General features: G+C 35.2%; 1 protein-coding gene across 1 annotated transcript in view; it reads left to right on the forward strand.

The window, feature by feature from the left end:
- The first annotated feature begins 1,926 nt into the window (after nucleotides 1-1,926).
- LOC109009610 overlaps nucleotides 1,927-13,537 on the forward strand; it is a 54,389-nt gene continuing 42,778 nt past the window's right edge. Inside the window, exons 1-9 of the mRNA XM_018990167.2 lie at nucleotides 1,927-3,138; nucleotides 4,141-4,285; nucleotides 4,910-5,188; nucleotides 5,540-5,707; nucleotides 5,809-6,021; nucleotides 8,778-8,872; nucleotides 10,271-10,445; nucleotides 10,932-11,356; nucleotides 12,737-12,860. Of these exons, the coding sequence (XP_018845712.1) occupies nucleotides 2,222-3,138; nucleotides 4,141-4,285; nucleotides 4,910-5,188; nucleotides 5,540-5,707; nucleotides 5,809-6,021; nucleotides 8,778-8,872; nucleotides 10,271-10,445; nucleotides 10,932-11,356; nucleotides 12,737-12,860 (2,541 nt within the window). The 5' untranslated portion in view covers nucleotides 1,927-2,221. The remainder of the gene's footprint in view (nucleotides 3,139-4,140; nucleotides 4,286-4,909; nucleotides 5,189-5,539; nucleotides 5,708-5,808; nucleotides 6,022-8,777; nucleotides 8,873-10,270; nucleotides 10,446-10,931; nucleotides 11,357-12,736; nucleotides 12,861-13,537) is intronic.

Here is a 13,537-nt window from a genome sequence, read left to right on the forward strand (position 1 = left end):
GATGCATTAATAGTCCATGTCCAATAAGCTAAAAAAAATATATATATACCAAATATACAAATATCGTACTAAGCCATTCTTAAAAAAAGTTGACTTCACCATAAAAGAAAAAATATAAGAAAAAAAAGTGCGAAGAAGTCATTTTTTATTGATCAGGCCTACATTCTTATAAAAAGTTTGTACAATACTTATATATTTAGAGTTTGTGCTATTACTCTTAAACGACGTGGCGTCATACTCTGCTAAAAAGACATTAATTGCATCAAAGGACCTGTACGTATTAACCACACTCCATGACTTAACAAATGATAAACTTTGCCATAGAAAATAAAACTAGGTGAATCCGTGCAAGTAACTTATTGGCTACATGTATCATCTTTAATGACTCTTTTATAGATAAATGATTTATACACAAAAAAGTTATAAAAATAAATTCTTGAACTAATATGGTTTGATACGATATGTTCAATTGTAAAAATATTTTTATTATAGAATAAATATAATATATCATATAAAATCACTTATATGAAAAGCTAATTCTCTCTATATTAAGCTCTAAACTTTTATCCTCTCAGGTCTAACTTGGGTATTGAAGTCTCCCACGAGGGCATTTTGTTGTAATTTTCCCATCTTGCAAGCTTTGACCGACATCTCAAAAGATGATTATGGCTGTTGGAAAACCTACAAACAATATATAACTCGAATAATAATTTGTATAAGTTTCGGATTGATAAGTTACACACAGTTCATTTATAAATAAGTAGACTCCATCTCTAATAGTGTAAAAAAATATATTATTTTTGCTGTGAGATCCATTTTTTATAAATTGCATGCATAAAATATGTGTATTTAAAATTTGTACCTAATACTATTCATATAATACTGTTATTAACATTTATAGATATCATCCTAAATCTAACATAACGCGAGTTTACTAAATACGATATTACCCTAAATCTAGCATAACGCAAGTTTACTAAATACTCTTCATTAGAAATTGGATTCGCTATCATTAAATAGATTTAAGATCCATTTGACAATATAACTATTATCAAGTATTCTCGTATATTTTGTTCTTAAGTATTACTTAAATATAAAAATATTATTTAATTTTAAAATTTTAAAATGTTTATTTAATCATTACAATTTTATCAAACTATCAAATAAAACATAAAAAATAATAATTATTTTTCAAAATTTAAAATAAAAATAATATTAAAAAATTAGATTCAAACAATTTCGTAACTTTATAATAATTTTATTCAATTTATTATTTCTCATTTTTTAAAATTTAATAAAATATTTTAACTCAAACAATTTTATAATTATTTACAGATATATTAAAATATTATAAATATTCAAACGACTCTAAGTCAATCACAATAATATTTTTCAATCATACAGTGCTATTTTCTCATCCAATACTTGCAACAAATAAAAAAAAAACTATTTTTTAAGTAGATAAGTATAGTTAAGCAAGCAGGAGTGTTGAAAAAGTAGAAGTGATGGAAGGTAAGAAAAGTGGCCGTAAGAATAAATAAAACTATTGTTTAAATTATTTCATAAGTACATGGTACGTTTGGAATTAAAACTTCTCTCAATTCATCTCAACTCATCATTATAATTTTTTTAAATCTCAACATAAAATATAATAAATAATTCAACTTTTTTAAATCCTAAAATAATAATAATAATAAATAATATTTTAACAATATTTTATTATCTCAACTCAACTCAACTCAACTCAACATCCAAACGCAATCGTAATATAAGTTAATCGAGGAAGGACACTAGTAATTTTTATACGACAGAAGGGGATTGTATTTTATATTTTTAAAAAAGAAAAAACAAAAAGACACGTCATCGTTTAAGCCCTATATCAACTTGGAATGTCTTGGATTGGTCCCTTCTACGTAACCAGGAAAAGAGGAAACGAAAACGAAAACGACAGTCGCTTTCTCTGGTTCTCCGACTCGTTCCGGAGAGGCAAACACGCACTGTTTTTTCAGACATAACGGTTTTCTATACGAAACCAATCTCGAACAAATTTTCTTTCCAGTCTGGAGGACCCGGAAACCGTTCTGCCAAGAAGCTTGCTGTCCAAGAAACTTCAAATTTTAACCGTTTCCCAACTCAAGAAGATCCAAATATAATACCACTCCCATCACCGCCATGCTCCGAAACCCCAAACCCTAACGTTTCCCCCCCCCCCGGTACATCGATGGACAAAGAGGTTCAAATCCTCTCTCGCCTCGCTGCGAACCACCTACGCCTAGCTCAATTCGAGCCCCTCCGAGCCATTATTCTCGCTCTCCGATCTCGGAACTCCGACGTCGCTGTCGCCATCCTCCAAACCATCGTCGCCCATTCTGACCGATTCGAAAACATTCTCTGGTCACCTTCTTGCCCATCCCCACCTCTCCTCGCATACCTGTCCACTCTCGAACTCTTGCAATTCGATAATGCCTCATCGGCTTGGAGCTTCGATCCTGAAACACTGCGATTACGGGCCGAGTTCTTGCTTTTAGTTCAGCAACTGATCGACCGTGTATCGGAGAGTATGCGAAAGAACTTTGATTTTGAAAACATGGAGAAAGATTTTTTGGCTGAGAGTGAGGGTTTGGAGGAGCGAGCCGTGGTATTAGATAAGAGCGAGGATTTGAGAGATGCAAATGGTGAATTGGATGATTGCGTGCGGGTCTTGGATAGGGTTTTAGAATTAGGCGCTGAGAGGTTGAAGCCAGATGTTGAAGGGGACGAAAATGACCGGAGCGAGACTTGGGTAAGTCCAGGTGCCATGCCAATTGATGAAGGTGGATTGATGTGTTTGAGCAGGGTGATATTGGATCATTCGGATGTTTTTGATGCGCTGTGTTGGAATATACAGCGGCAAGTCAGGGGGTGGGAGAGTTATGACTCGGGTTTAGCAATCACGGTCCAGGGGGGTGAGAATGCAAAAAAAGAGGAATTCTCAGTGGAGGAGAAGGATTTGAAGGTTCTTGGTTTGATACAGAGGATTGTTCAGTCCGCTCATCTGAACGCTATGAAGGAATGCATGAAGGAGGGCGATGTAGAAGGAGCGATTTCTCGAATTCGTTTTCTTCACATTGATTACGGAGTGGAAGAGGCCGAGTATCGGTATTTATGTTTTTAATTTTTTTGACGTGTATCTCTTGGAAGTACCGGCTACGTTTCTTGTTAGGTTGGACTGATAATGTTTTACATGACTTTACTACTCCCAGTGCAAAATCAGTTGTTGTACTCTTACACTGCTTCGTGTTGTCAATAACTGCAATTAATCTCTATCTTATTCTTTTCATGGTTGCTTTGGGTGTTGCTGATAGCGGTTATTGACACATAGTTTAGAGCTTTAAAAGCTAGGCTTTGTTGTCTCGATTGCTTTCAAACATAAATGAGAAGTGCTGCCTTAGGTTGCTACATCCCTTATGAATATGGAACCCTAACAGTGTTCTGAAACTAGGCTAGAATGGCCATAGTTACTGCCTCAGCTTATAGACCTGCTTAAGAGCTCTTGGGTTTGTGTGGGAGCCTTCGAAAATATCACACGACTTTAAAGATTTTATGGGGTTGGGAGATTGTTTTTAGAACAAGGTTCCATGTTTGTCACTAAAAAGGGTCCCCTTGTTTGTAAAGAAAGTAAAGAAATGAAAGGAAAAAAAAAATTCAGTTTCATTGTCCCTTGTCAAATTTAGTTATATAAAACTGTATTTAATATCATGAGTTTCCATTTAAACTAAGGGCATTTTTAATTGAAATTATAAATTCATGAAATGACAGTTATAGTTCATGGATCATGTATTGAATATTGTTTTTTGTTGTAAGAGTAATTCATTCTGCTAAAACTTGGAGAGCTTTGGTTTTCTTGGAGTGACCCCTGCTGTTTTTCTAATGGAATCAGGCCCTCGAAAACTGTTTTAATTTATCTGTGCTCAGTTTCTCATTTTGTAAGGAGATCATGTTGCAATAATCTTTATACATTTTTACTTATTTTTCATTGAGGTCAGAGTCTAGTTTTATGCTTTCATGTCCCAACAATTAAGAAACTTGTCTATATATTTTGTTTCTGTTCTCTTATTCTCTTCTAGATGTCTATTTGAAGTCATTTGTTGTACCTTTCAGCATGGTTTTGCAAGATCTAATCAAGAGCATTTTGTCGAGAAGGGAGGGTTTTGGAGACTCATGGCATGCCATGAGAGAAAAATTGCTATGGATTTATGAACAAGCAATTTCATCAAATTGCAGACATCTTGTTCAAATGATTCAGGTGATAACTTTTCCCTTTTCTTGGAAGGGATCTCATCAGTAGCTTATTCTTTATCAGCTACAGCTGGCATGTTGTCAAAACTTTTGACCATGCTCCTTTTTAGTATATGAGTTAAACATGTGAATCCAGTTAGCTAAGAGGTATGGGGGCCGTGTGGTAAACACCAAGTTCTGAGTAACTGAGTATTATTTGTCTGGTTTTTAGTTTATTTTGTGTACAGTATGCCAAATTCTTTGATGAAATATTGCCTAATAAGCATTGGATTAAATTGAGTTTAACTTGGAATTACTGTGAATTGGTTTATGCTAAGGTGCCCTTTATGAAGGCACGGAATTATCCATCGGCACAAATATGTGCATGATCTTGTTATTTGACATGGGAAGCTAAAGATTTACAATTTAGTGAAAATTTATAATAGTTATTATTTGGCCATTCTTGTTCATTCCAAGAATGTAGTCACTGATCAAATTCTTTGAGATAGTAGTTCAAAGATTGCCAATGAAATACTTCATATTTTATCATCCTTGTGGGTGCCCCAAGGGTTGAGTTCGACATTATCAGTTAAGTACATGCATATTGTCAAAATTTCATCCTCAACGAAGGATTTGACTTTATTTCATGCAGTTTATTCAAGACGAGTCGCTCTCTGAGGAGATTGGGATGAATGGAGCTCTTAATAATAGCCAGTTTCCACCTCCACTTGAGCGCTTTCAAAGATATCTTGTGGAGTTGGAATCTAATGAAGATAGATATGACAAGTCTTCATCCTTGAATATGGCTGTCACTTATTGTACTAGAGATATGTACCATTATGCTCGTGTTTCTGGATTACATGTACTTGATTGTGTCATGGAAAGTGCCCTATCTGCTGTGAAGAGGGAGCAACTTCAAGAAGCTAGCAATGTATGTGTCCAGTTTTATGTTTTAATTGAAGAAAAATTATACTTATCATCCCCACACCACACACCACACACCACACATGATTTTTTAATTTTTAATTTTTAATTTTTAATTTTTAATTTTTTTCCCTTACCAAATGTGTGGTGTATGGATGATGAGTAGAAGAATTCAATTAGTTTAGGAGGAATAAGTGTGGTGTGTGGGGATGATGAGTAGCAAAGCTCTCAATTGAATATGTGAGCGTGTAATTGATGGTGTTTTTTTTGGGAAAAAGTTTACTGAAGTTACATTTTTCATTGTCGAATTGATTGTATCTTTAACCTTACAAACCTTGTTGGTCTGTATATGTGGCAGGTTCTTATGTTATTTCCCCGGCTTCAGCCCTTGGTAGCTTCCATGGGTTGGGATTTATTATCTGGTAAAACAACAGCACGAAGGAATTTAATGCAACTGCTATGGATAAGTAAGTTTCAGGTACTGCAATTGGAAGAGTCTCTGCTCTATGGTAATCAATCGAAGGAGGTAACAAGTTTTAAAAGTTTATGATATTAATTTCTTTGGCACAGCATGATCTCGCATTTACTAAAAATCAGTAGAAATAATGCCTGTTTTGATCTTGGCAGATATCTTGTTTGGAACATCTATGTGATAATTTATGTTATCAGCTTGATGTTGCCTCTTTTGTTGCCTGTGTCAATTCTGGTCGAGCATGGAACTCAAAATTCTCGCTGTTGTCTGGAAAAGAGCAAACAACATTAGGACATGAAGGTGCCCAGTCAGACGATTTTGTTGAAAATCTTGTGTTGGAAAGACTCTCTGTACAAAGTCCTCTTCGGGTAAGAATGGATGCAGTTTGTTAAGAAAGGCTAGGTATTGTCTGCCTACCTGAACTGCATCTTTACCATGCTATAGATTTTTTTTTAAGAATACCAATGACTAGTGTACTTTTTTTTGTTCATCAGTGACTCATTTTTTTGATAGTTAATTGTAAGTTTTATTGGTAATACCAATAAACATAGGCCAAGTACATAGGTTGTATACATAGGAGATACACCTAATTAGAATTAGGAGCCAATGTTCGGCAGTGACTTATCAATGATTCAAAGTAATAAATTGTCCTAAAACATAAAATAAAACGTCATATTTTTGGTATTTGCTTCATTTAAAATTACATATATTAGTGGTAAAAGTTATAACCTTTAGTATTCACAGATGACCAAGTAATGGAACTTCAAATTTGTGCTGAGTGTGGTTCCTTTAATTAATGAATGAACTCAAACCAGCATAATAATACCGGAGATGAGCTGTTGAGTCCTGCTTGATTTGTTTTGCAGACTATTATTAAAAAATAGGTAAGTGATGGTGATCAAGTTTGAAGGCCAATGAGAATAGTATGAAGTTAGATAAAGATTGAAAAAAGATACATGTAGCTGACATTGCTTGCTGAGCCTATTCCAATTAGTTGGTATTAGGACTTAGTGACTAAATGTGGAATTGGTTGATCATTTGTTTCTGCATTGTGAGGTGGCAACGACTTTTTGGGATGGGATTTTCAGCAGGTCGGCTATTGCTTGGATGATGCCCAAGAGGGTGGTGGATCTCTTGGCTTGTTGTAAAGGATTTATGGGCAATCATCGCATTGCTGATATTTGGAAGATGATTCCTTTGTGCTTAATGTGGTGTCTATGGCTGGAAAGGAAGGAAGGCTGTTTTGATGACAGAGAACGATCGTTGGGAGAACTTGGAGAGTTTTTCTTTCGAAGTCTTGTCTTTGGGCGAAGGTTCTTGTTTTGAATGGGGATAGTTTAAATGTTTTTCTTTCAGACTTTACTAGTTCCTAGTCCCTAACTTGTATTTAGGTGTTTCCACTTGTATACTTCTTGTGTACCTGGGCAATGCCTATTTACTTGCATTAATAAAATTTCTTATTACTTATTAAACAAAAGACTTAGTGAGTAAATGCCTTCTAAACTAGTTGAATGTTCTAATCCTTTGTTATAAGATAGAGAGAGATTACTCATAGGGTGCAGCCTTGGGGTGGACTCGATTGTCTTTGAGCTCTCACCAAAGGCAGGTATTTCTGTTCTGAGAAATGTTGGGAAGAGCATTAGGGTGGTGAAATTGTCGTTGGGCAAAATGAGGGTGGTTTGTGGCTACAGTGGAAGCGGCGACATGGGCAAAAGGACAGCCAAAGTTTGTGAAATCCTCCCATGTCAGAGACAGATCTTACCTTGGCCAATTTGATTCAATGCTCATGGTAAAGGGATGTTTGGATATAAGGTTTTCATGGATGGTTCCCATATGCTTAATGTGGAGTATTTTGCACGGATGCAATGCCCAAACTTTTGCTGTCTGAGAAGGACAGTTGTAGAGTTAAAAGCTACAATATTTAGCACTCTTATGTTTGGTGGCTGCTTACCACAACTTCCAATCTCCTTGTTCTCTAGACTTCAAAGACTCTTGTTCTTTTTCTTCTTCTTGTTTGTTATGTCCCGTGTACTTGGGCCTTGCCTATTCTTATTCTCATTAAAATTTTGTTTACCGATAAAAAAAATATATTTTCTTTGTACATTCTTTGTCACTTGGATCGCACCCCTTTGCACTGTTACTAAAATACGTTAATAATAAAGAACTTATTGATAGCTGTTTTTAGTCTATTTGGGCTTAAACTAAGGGATAAGTGGTAGACTTGTTAGCATGTTGGAAAGGATGGTTTGATAGTAACCACAGTGAGACCCTGTGGAAATTGATCACGATTTATTTGATATGGTGCATATGGGGAGAGATGATCGGTGCTTCGTGAATAGCACAAAGACTTGGTGGACCTCAAGACTTTCTTTTTTAATCACTTTACCGTTGCATGAGAACTTACCAATGTTTCTTCTTGCTTTGGCTTCTAGGATAAAACTTCTATTGTCACAAAAGACTTAGGCCCTGTTTGGATATGCATTTGGTCTCATCTCAACATCCAAACACTACTCAAACACAAACAATTTTTAATTTCTCTTTCATACATTTTCATCTAATTTTTACTAATTATTACAACTTCCCCAAACTTCCATATAAAACACAAAAAACAATTCAATTTTTTCAAATCCCAAAATAAAAATAATATTAAAAAAATTATATTTTAACAATATTTTAACTTTATAATATTTTTTATTCAATTCTTTCTCTCTCATTTTCCAAAACCCAATAAAAATCTTAACTCAAACTATTTCACTACTATTCACAAACTATCTCACTACTATTTACAAATTTCTCATCTCATGACTATCCAAACGAGACCTTAGTGAGTTGAATTGGTAACAAGGTCTTTTGTTGTTGCATCTAATGAAAAAGACTCTTATGTGGCATTTCTGACCAGTTGCCAGTAGAAAAGTTTATTGGACAGTAATCAGGTTAGATGTTTTAGAGCTAAATTCTCGTAATTCATTCCTTTGAAAGCATAAGTGGTTTGAATTCTCGCCAACGTGTTAGTGGAATTTTACACGGTATGCATTTTATGTACTGCCTTTTGTTCTTATTTTTTTTTGGTTATTATTAATTTCTTTTTGAAGCATTGACATGTGAAACACTATCTTTTCCGTAGGTATTGTTTGATGTTGTTCGGGATATTAAATTTCACGAAACTATGGAATTGATCAGCCTGCAGCCAATTGCTTCAACCGCAGATGCCTGGAAGAGGTGTATAGGCAAATTCCCTTCTGAACTTTAGCTACTTTGTTTAGAGCTACTTGGAATCATTATAAAGTTCAACAATTTTTTTTTCTCTTCTAGGAAATGTGGGATCACATTCACCAAGCTTCCACTCACTGTTTGTAAATTGGGGCATCACAATCTCTCCCACTCAAATTCTTGACACCCTCATTAGGCCATAATATTGTGGCACGGTTCAAGATTTAACACGAATCAATCCCCACACTTTTAATTGTGATCGACTTTAAAACCATTTCTAATGACCCAAAGAAAACCTTAGTCACTTTTAAATTCATTCTCTAAGAGGACTCGTCAAGCTTACACAGTTGGAGCCTCTGGAATCATATAAAGCTAAGAACCTCCTCAAAAGCAATGTGAGGTCCCGTTTTCCAAGTTTCCATTAACCCCCCCTCCTATAGATTTGGGCCGTTACAGCTTTAGAAATCACTTCTAGCAACAATCCAATCTTATCAAATATAATCCAAGGTCTTTCCTTTTTCTGATAAAATCTATTGCTGCCCATCACACGAATAATAATACATTTTAATGTTTTTCAAGAACATGTGAAAGTGTCATTGTCTTTCTAAGACGTAACAAGGTAATGATATGGGTATTCTGATTGTGCTGTGCATGTCACAATAGCCAACAGGTATGTCCTGTTATGGACCAGAGCTTTAAGAGATTGTTAACCCTACAGATCTCATTAGACTTGTTTTCAAATGAGTCATTATAAATGTTGAAGATGGTCTATTCAATGAGTCCAGTTTATGTTGATGATGGTTTATACTTCCTCCTCAACATGTGATTATCTTCTGCTAAAAAAAATGCAGTTTATGTTGATGATGGTTTATACTTCCTCCTCAACATGTGATTATCTTCTGCTAAAAAAATGCATCGGGAATATTTGATGCCTTGACATGGTTATTTTATTATATACCTTCTTCCAATTACCCATGTTTCAGAGTGAGGGATGGTCTATAGGATTGATACTTTGGGATTTTCATGGACACTTGTTTCCTCCAAGTGAGGGATGCGGAAATAAAAATCTAAGCTTGAAAATTCAATATAGGAACACATTATGTGACAGAACAAATGGAAAGTAACCCTAATTTGTGTGATGGAGGAACATTAATTTAAAGCATTAGAAAAATAGAATTGGACATACAAGATATTTGGCAGTGCCCATGCATTATTAATTTTGGGGCATCTCTATTTGGTACCAATACTGAGATTTACACCTGATGTCTGTGTGTGTGTCATAGGTGTTGCTATTCAAGCTTTTTTTTTAACCTTCTCTGTTCGGTTTGCCTTTTTGACTTCCAATATGCTCATATATTTTGTTTTTGTCCCCTTTTTTTTTTTTGGGGGGGGGGGGGTGGTTGGCAGAAAGCAAGATGTGGAACTTATGCACATGCGCTATGCTCTAGAATCAGCAGTTCTTGCACTAGGAACAATGGAAAGGGGCATGGCAAATGAAAGAGAAACCCATCACCAGTTGGTATTATGCCATTTGAAGGACCTGCAGAACCATTTGGGAGCCATTAGTAATATTGCCCGCAAGGTCAACTGCTTATTTTAATGAACCTTTTGCATCGTGTGTGTTGGGCTGTTGTTATCTTCGTAAACTTGCATGGCCAGTCCAATTTATGATCTTCAAACAAGCACAAACAGAGTGTTACTTTTTGTTGAAAGTCTAGCCTGTTATTTTTCTTAGGACTCTCAGCTTTTAGGAAAAAGAATTAATTATAACTATTACTGATTCATCATATTAAATGTTTTATCTTCACCATTAGCTGTCGTGCATCCCATCATTGTATCAAAGACTAGCTGCATTTTATAGGCAGCATCTGAAGTGATTCTTTCTTGGGTTTATTGCTCTTTTAAATTTTCTAACTTGACCTTTTGTGAGGTTGTAGTATACAACCCTGATAAACTTTTATTACCACTAATTCATTTAGTTTACAAGTTTTGGGATCATAGATTTATTGTTTTCTGTTTTCGTTATTTTTCCCATATCAATTCATGTTAATTGTATTCAATGTTGCAGATATTAATGGTGAATGTTATAATTTCGCTTTTACATATGGATGATCTCTCTCGGAATATGGCACATTGTGTCTCCCCAGAGAGAGACTCTGAATCCGGTTACACCTGTGCTTGGGAAAATAATGATCTCTCTCCATGTGATGAAGGAAACAAAGTGGTTATATATTTCACGGAGAGAATACTTGATATATTACGTCGCAATCTTCCTTCAGCTGTAATTGAGCTAGAGCAAGGACTGAGTGAGGGTGTAAGAACAGGTGGAAGACAGGCCTTGGAGTGGAGAATCTCTGTTGCTAAAAGTTTCATTGAAGAGTGGGAATGGCGTTTGTCAATCTTGCAGCGCCTTTTACCATTATCTGAACGCCAGTGGGGCTGGAAGGAAGCATTGACTGTATTACGTGCAGCCCCATCCAAACTACTCAACCTGTGAGTTTAATGAAGTCTTTCTGAAATTCATAAGATGAGTAACTATTTCTTTTTTTTGATCAGTAAATAGGAATTTTATAAGATGAGTAACTATTTCTTGCTCGCTATATGTATGCTACACATCTGTTATTAATTAGTTCCAATAATTTTTGCAGACCAGATTTCCGCTTCTTTGGTTGCTGATAAACTTGATTATAAAATATGGTGAATATAAAAGTTTTTAATCTTCGTTGTTAAGTTATAAAGAAAAGAGATTTCTCAACCCATTAGGTGAACCATCATAGAGTTTTTATTTTTTATTTTATCAGTAAATAAGAATTTTATTAAAATAGGTGGAGCCAAGTACACGGTACATATGTGAACCATCGTAGAGTTCAAAGTCATTATGTTCAAATTCCTTTATATTTGGATAGTTTCTCCCAACAGCTGCCGCTTCTCTATAATTCATGGTTCTTTGTTCTTTTTCTTCTTCTATTTAGTAGGGTATGGTCTTTTGTATATTTCCCATGCACCTGGTTGTGCTCCTATGAGCTTTTAATGAGATTGTTTTACTTATAAAAAGTAAGCTCATCTATGATGGTTGATTGTGGAGTGTTCAGTAATCCTCAGCAAGCAAGATTGGAGCTGTAGTGTTCGACACTTTAAGGCCCCATTTGGATGTTGAGATGGTCTCAACCTATCCCATCCCATCTCATCTCAACATCCAAACACCACTCAAACACAAACACTTTTCAATTTCAAATTTATAACTTTTTCATCTAATCATTACAACTTTCCCAAACTTCTGAACAAAACACAAAAAACAATTCAACTTTTAAAATCCCAAAACAAAAATAATATTAAAAAATTATATTCTAACAGTATTTTAACTAATTTTTTTATTCAACCTTTTCTCTCCCATTGGGCCATTTCCCAAAACCCCATAAAACATCTTCACTCAAACCACACTACTATTCACAAACTATTTCACTACCATTCACAAATCTTTCATCTCACCTCATCTCAGCATTCAAATGAGCCTAACTCTCTCTCTCTCTCTCTCTCCCCCCCCAATATATGATTCATTATAAGGTCAAAATATTCTTGACTTCAGTTTTGGTTGTGTCCTTTACATGTAAATTCTTTTAGTACTTTTAGTTGGGTGTTTTGCTCTGTCCACCTCTCTGATTGATCCAGAACATACATGCTTGGTTAGGGGCAGATTTGATTGAAATTCGTAAAGCTGAGGGTCAGGGTAGGGGCGAAATGTTTCTTTTTTTAATGACTGCTCCTGATTTGTGCCTGTCTTGTTGCTATTATCATAGGCATTGATGAGACCCCTAGCTGGGCAACTTGCATCAGTACCTAAGGTGAATATTGTTATGTTATTCTATTTTGCAGTTGCATGCAAAGAGCAAAGTATGACATTGGAGAAGAGGCGGTCCAGCGATTTGCATTATCTGCTGAAGATAAAGCTACACTTGAATTAGTTGAATGGGTTGATAGTGCCTTCAAAAGAGCATTGGTATGGTTCCAGTAGGTCTATTTTTAACTTTAGATTTTATGCTTTCCCAGAATTATTACTATTGAGTTCAAAATGTGTATATATATGTGTATATATATATATTTATAAGTAATGAAGTTTCATTAAAAAGGTCAAAAATGCATATTCCATGTACACATGTTGTATACAAGAGAGATACGTATCTAGAAAGAGGAAAAGATACAAGAAAATCATGCAAGTTTAGCCCATTAAAGTCCCATGGAGTAAAATAATGAAAAGGAAGTCTTGAACATTACATGTAAATTTGTTCTTTTACTTATAAAAAGAAAAAATTGTTCTTTGCACGAAGCCTATTCCATGATATACATATGTGTAGACCATATACACATATAATGTGGGTTTAAGACTTTGAGAACCAGGGGTTTACAAGGGTTAACACTTGGTTAGCAGCAAAACATTCTCTCTCTGTGTGTGTGTGTGTGTGCGCTTTAGACTTTTTCTTGTTGTCAATGGTGGTTGTGGGTTGTTGACGGGGGGCTATTTGTTATCAAAGCATGGCTATGAGCTCTTTCAGTTGTTTAGTTATAGAGTCAAAGGTTTTTGAGGTGAGAAGGGTTGGGGGTAGGGTGTGCATTACTGAGAAAGGATGGAAAGGCGTGAGCTGCATATGGTTGGGTTTAGAGACTATCCATTGGGTG

This window comes from Juglans regia, chromosome 11 (genome assembly GCF_001411555.2).
Source record: "Juglans regia cultivar Chandler chromosome 11, Walnut 2.0, whole genome shotgun sequence".
Taxonomy (NCBI): Eukaryota; Viridiplantae; Streptophyta; class Magnoliopsida; order Fagales; family Juglandaceae; genus Juglans; species Juglans regia.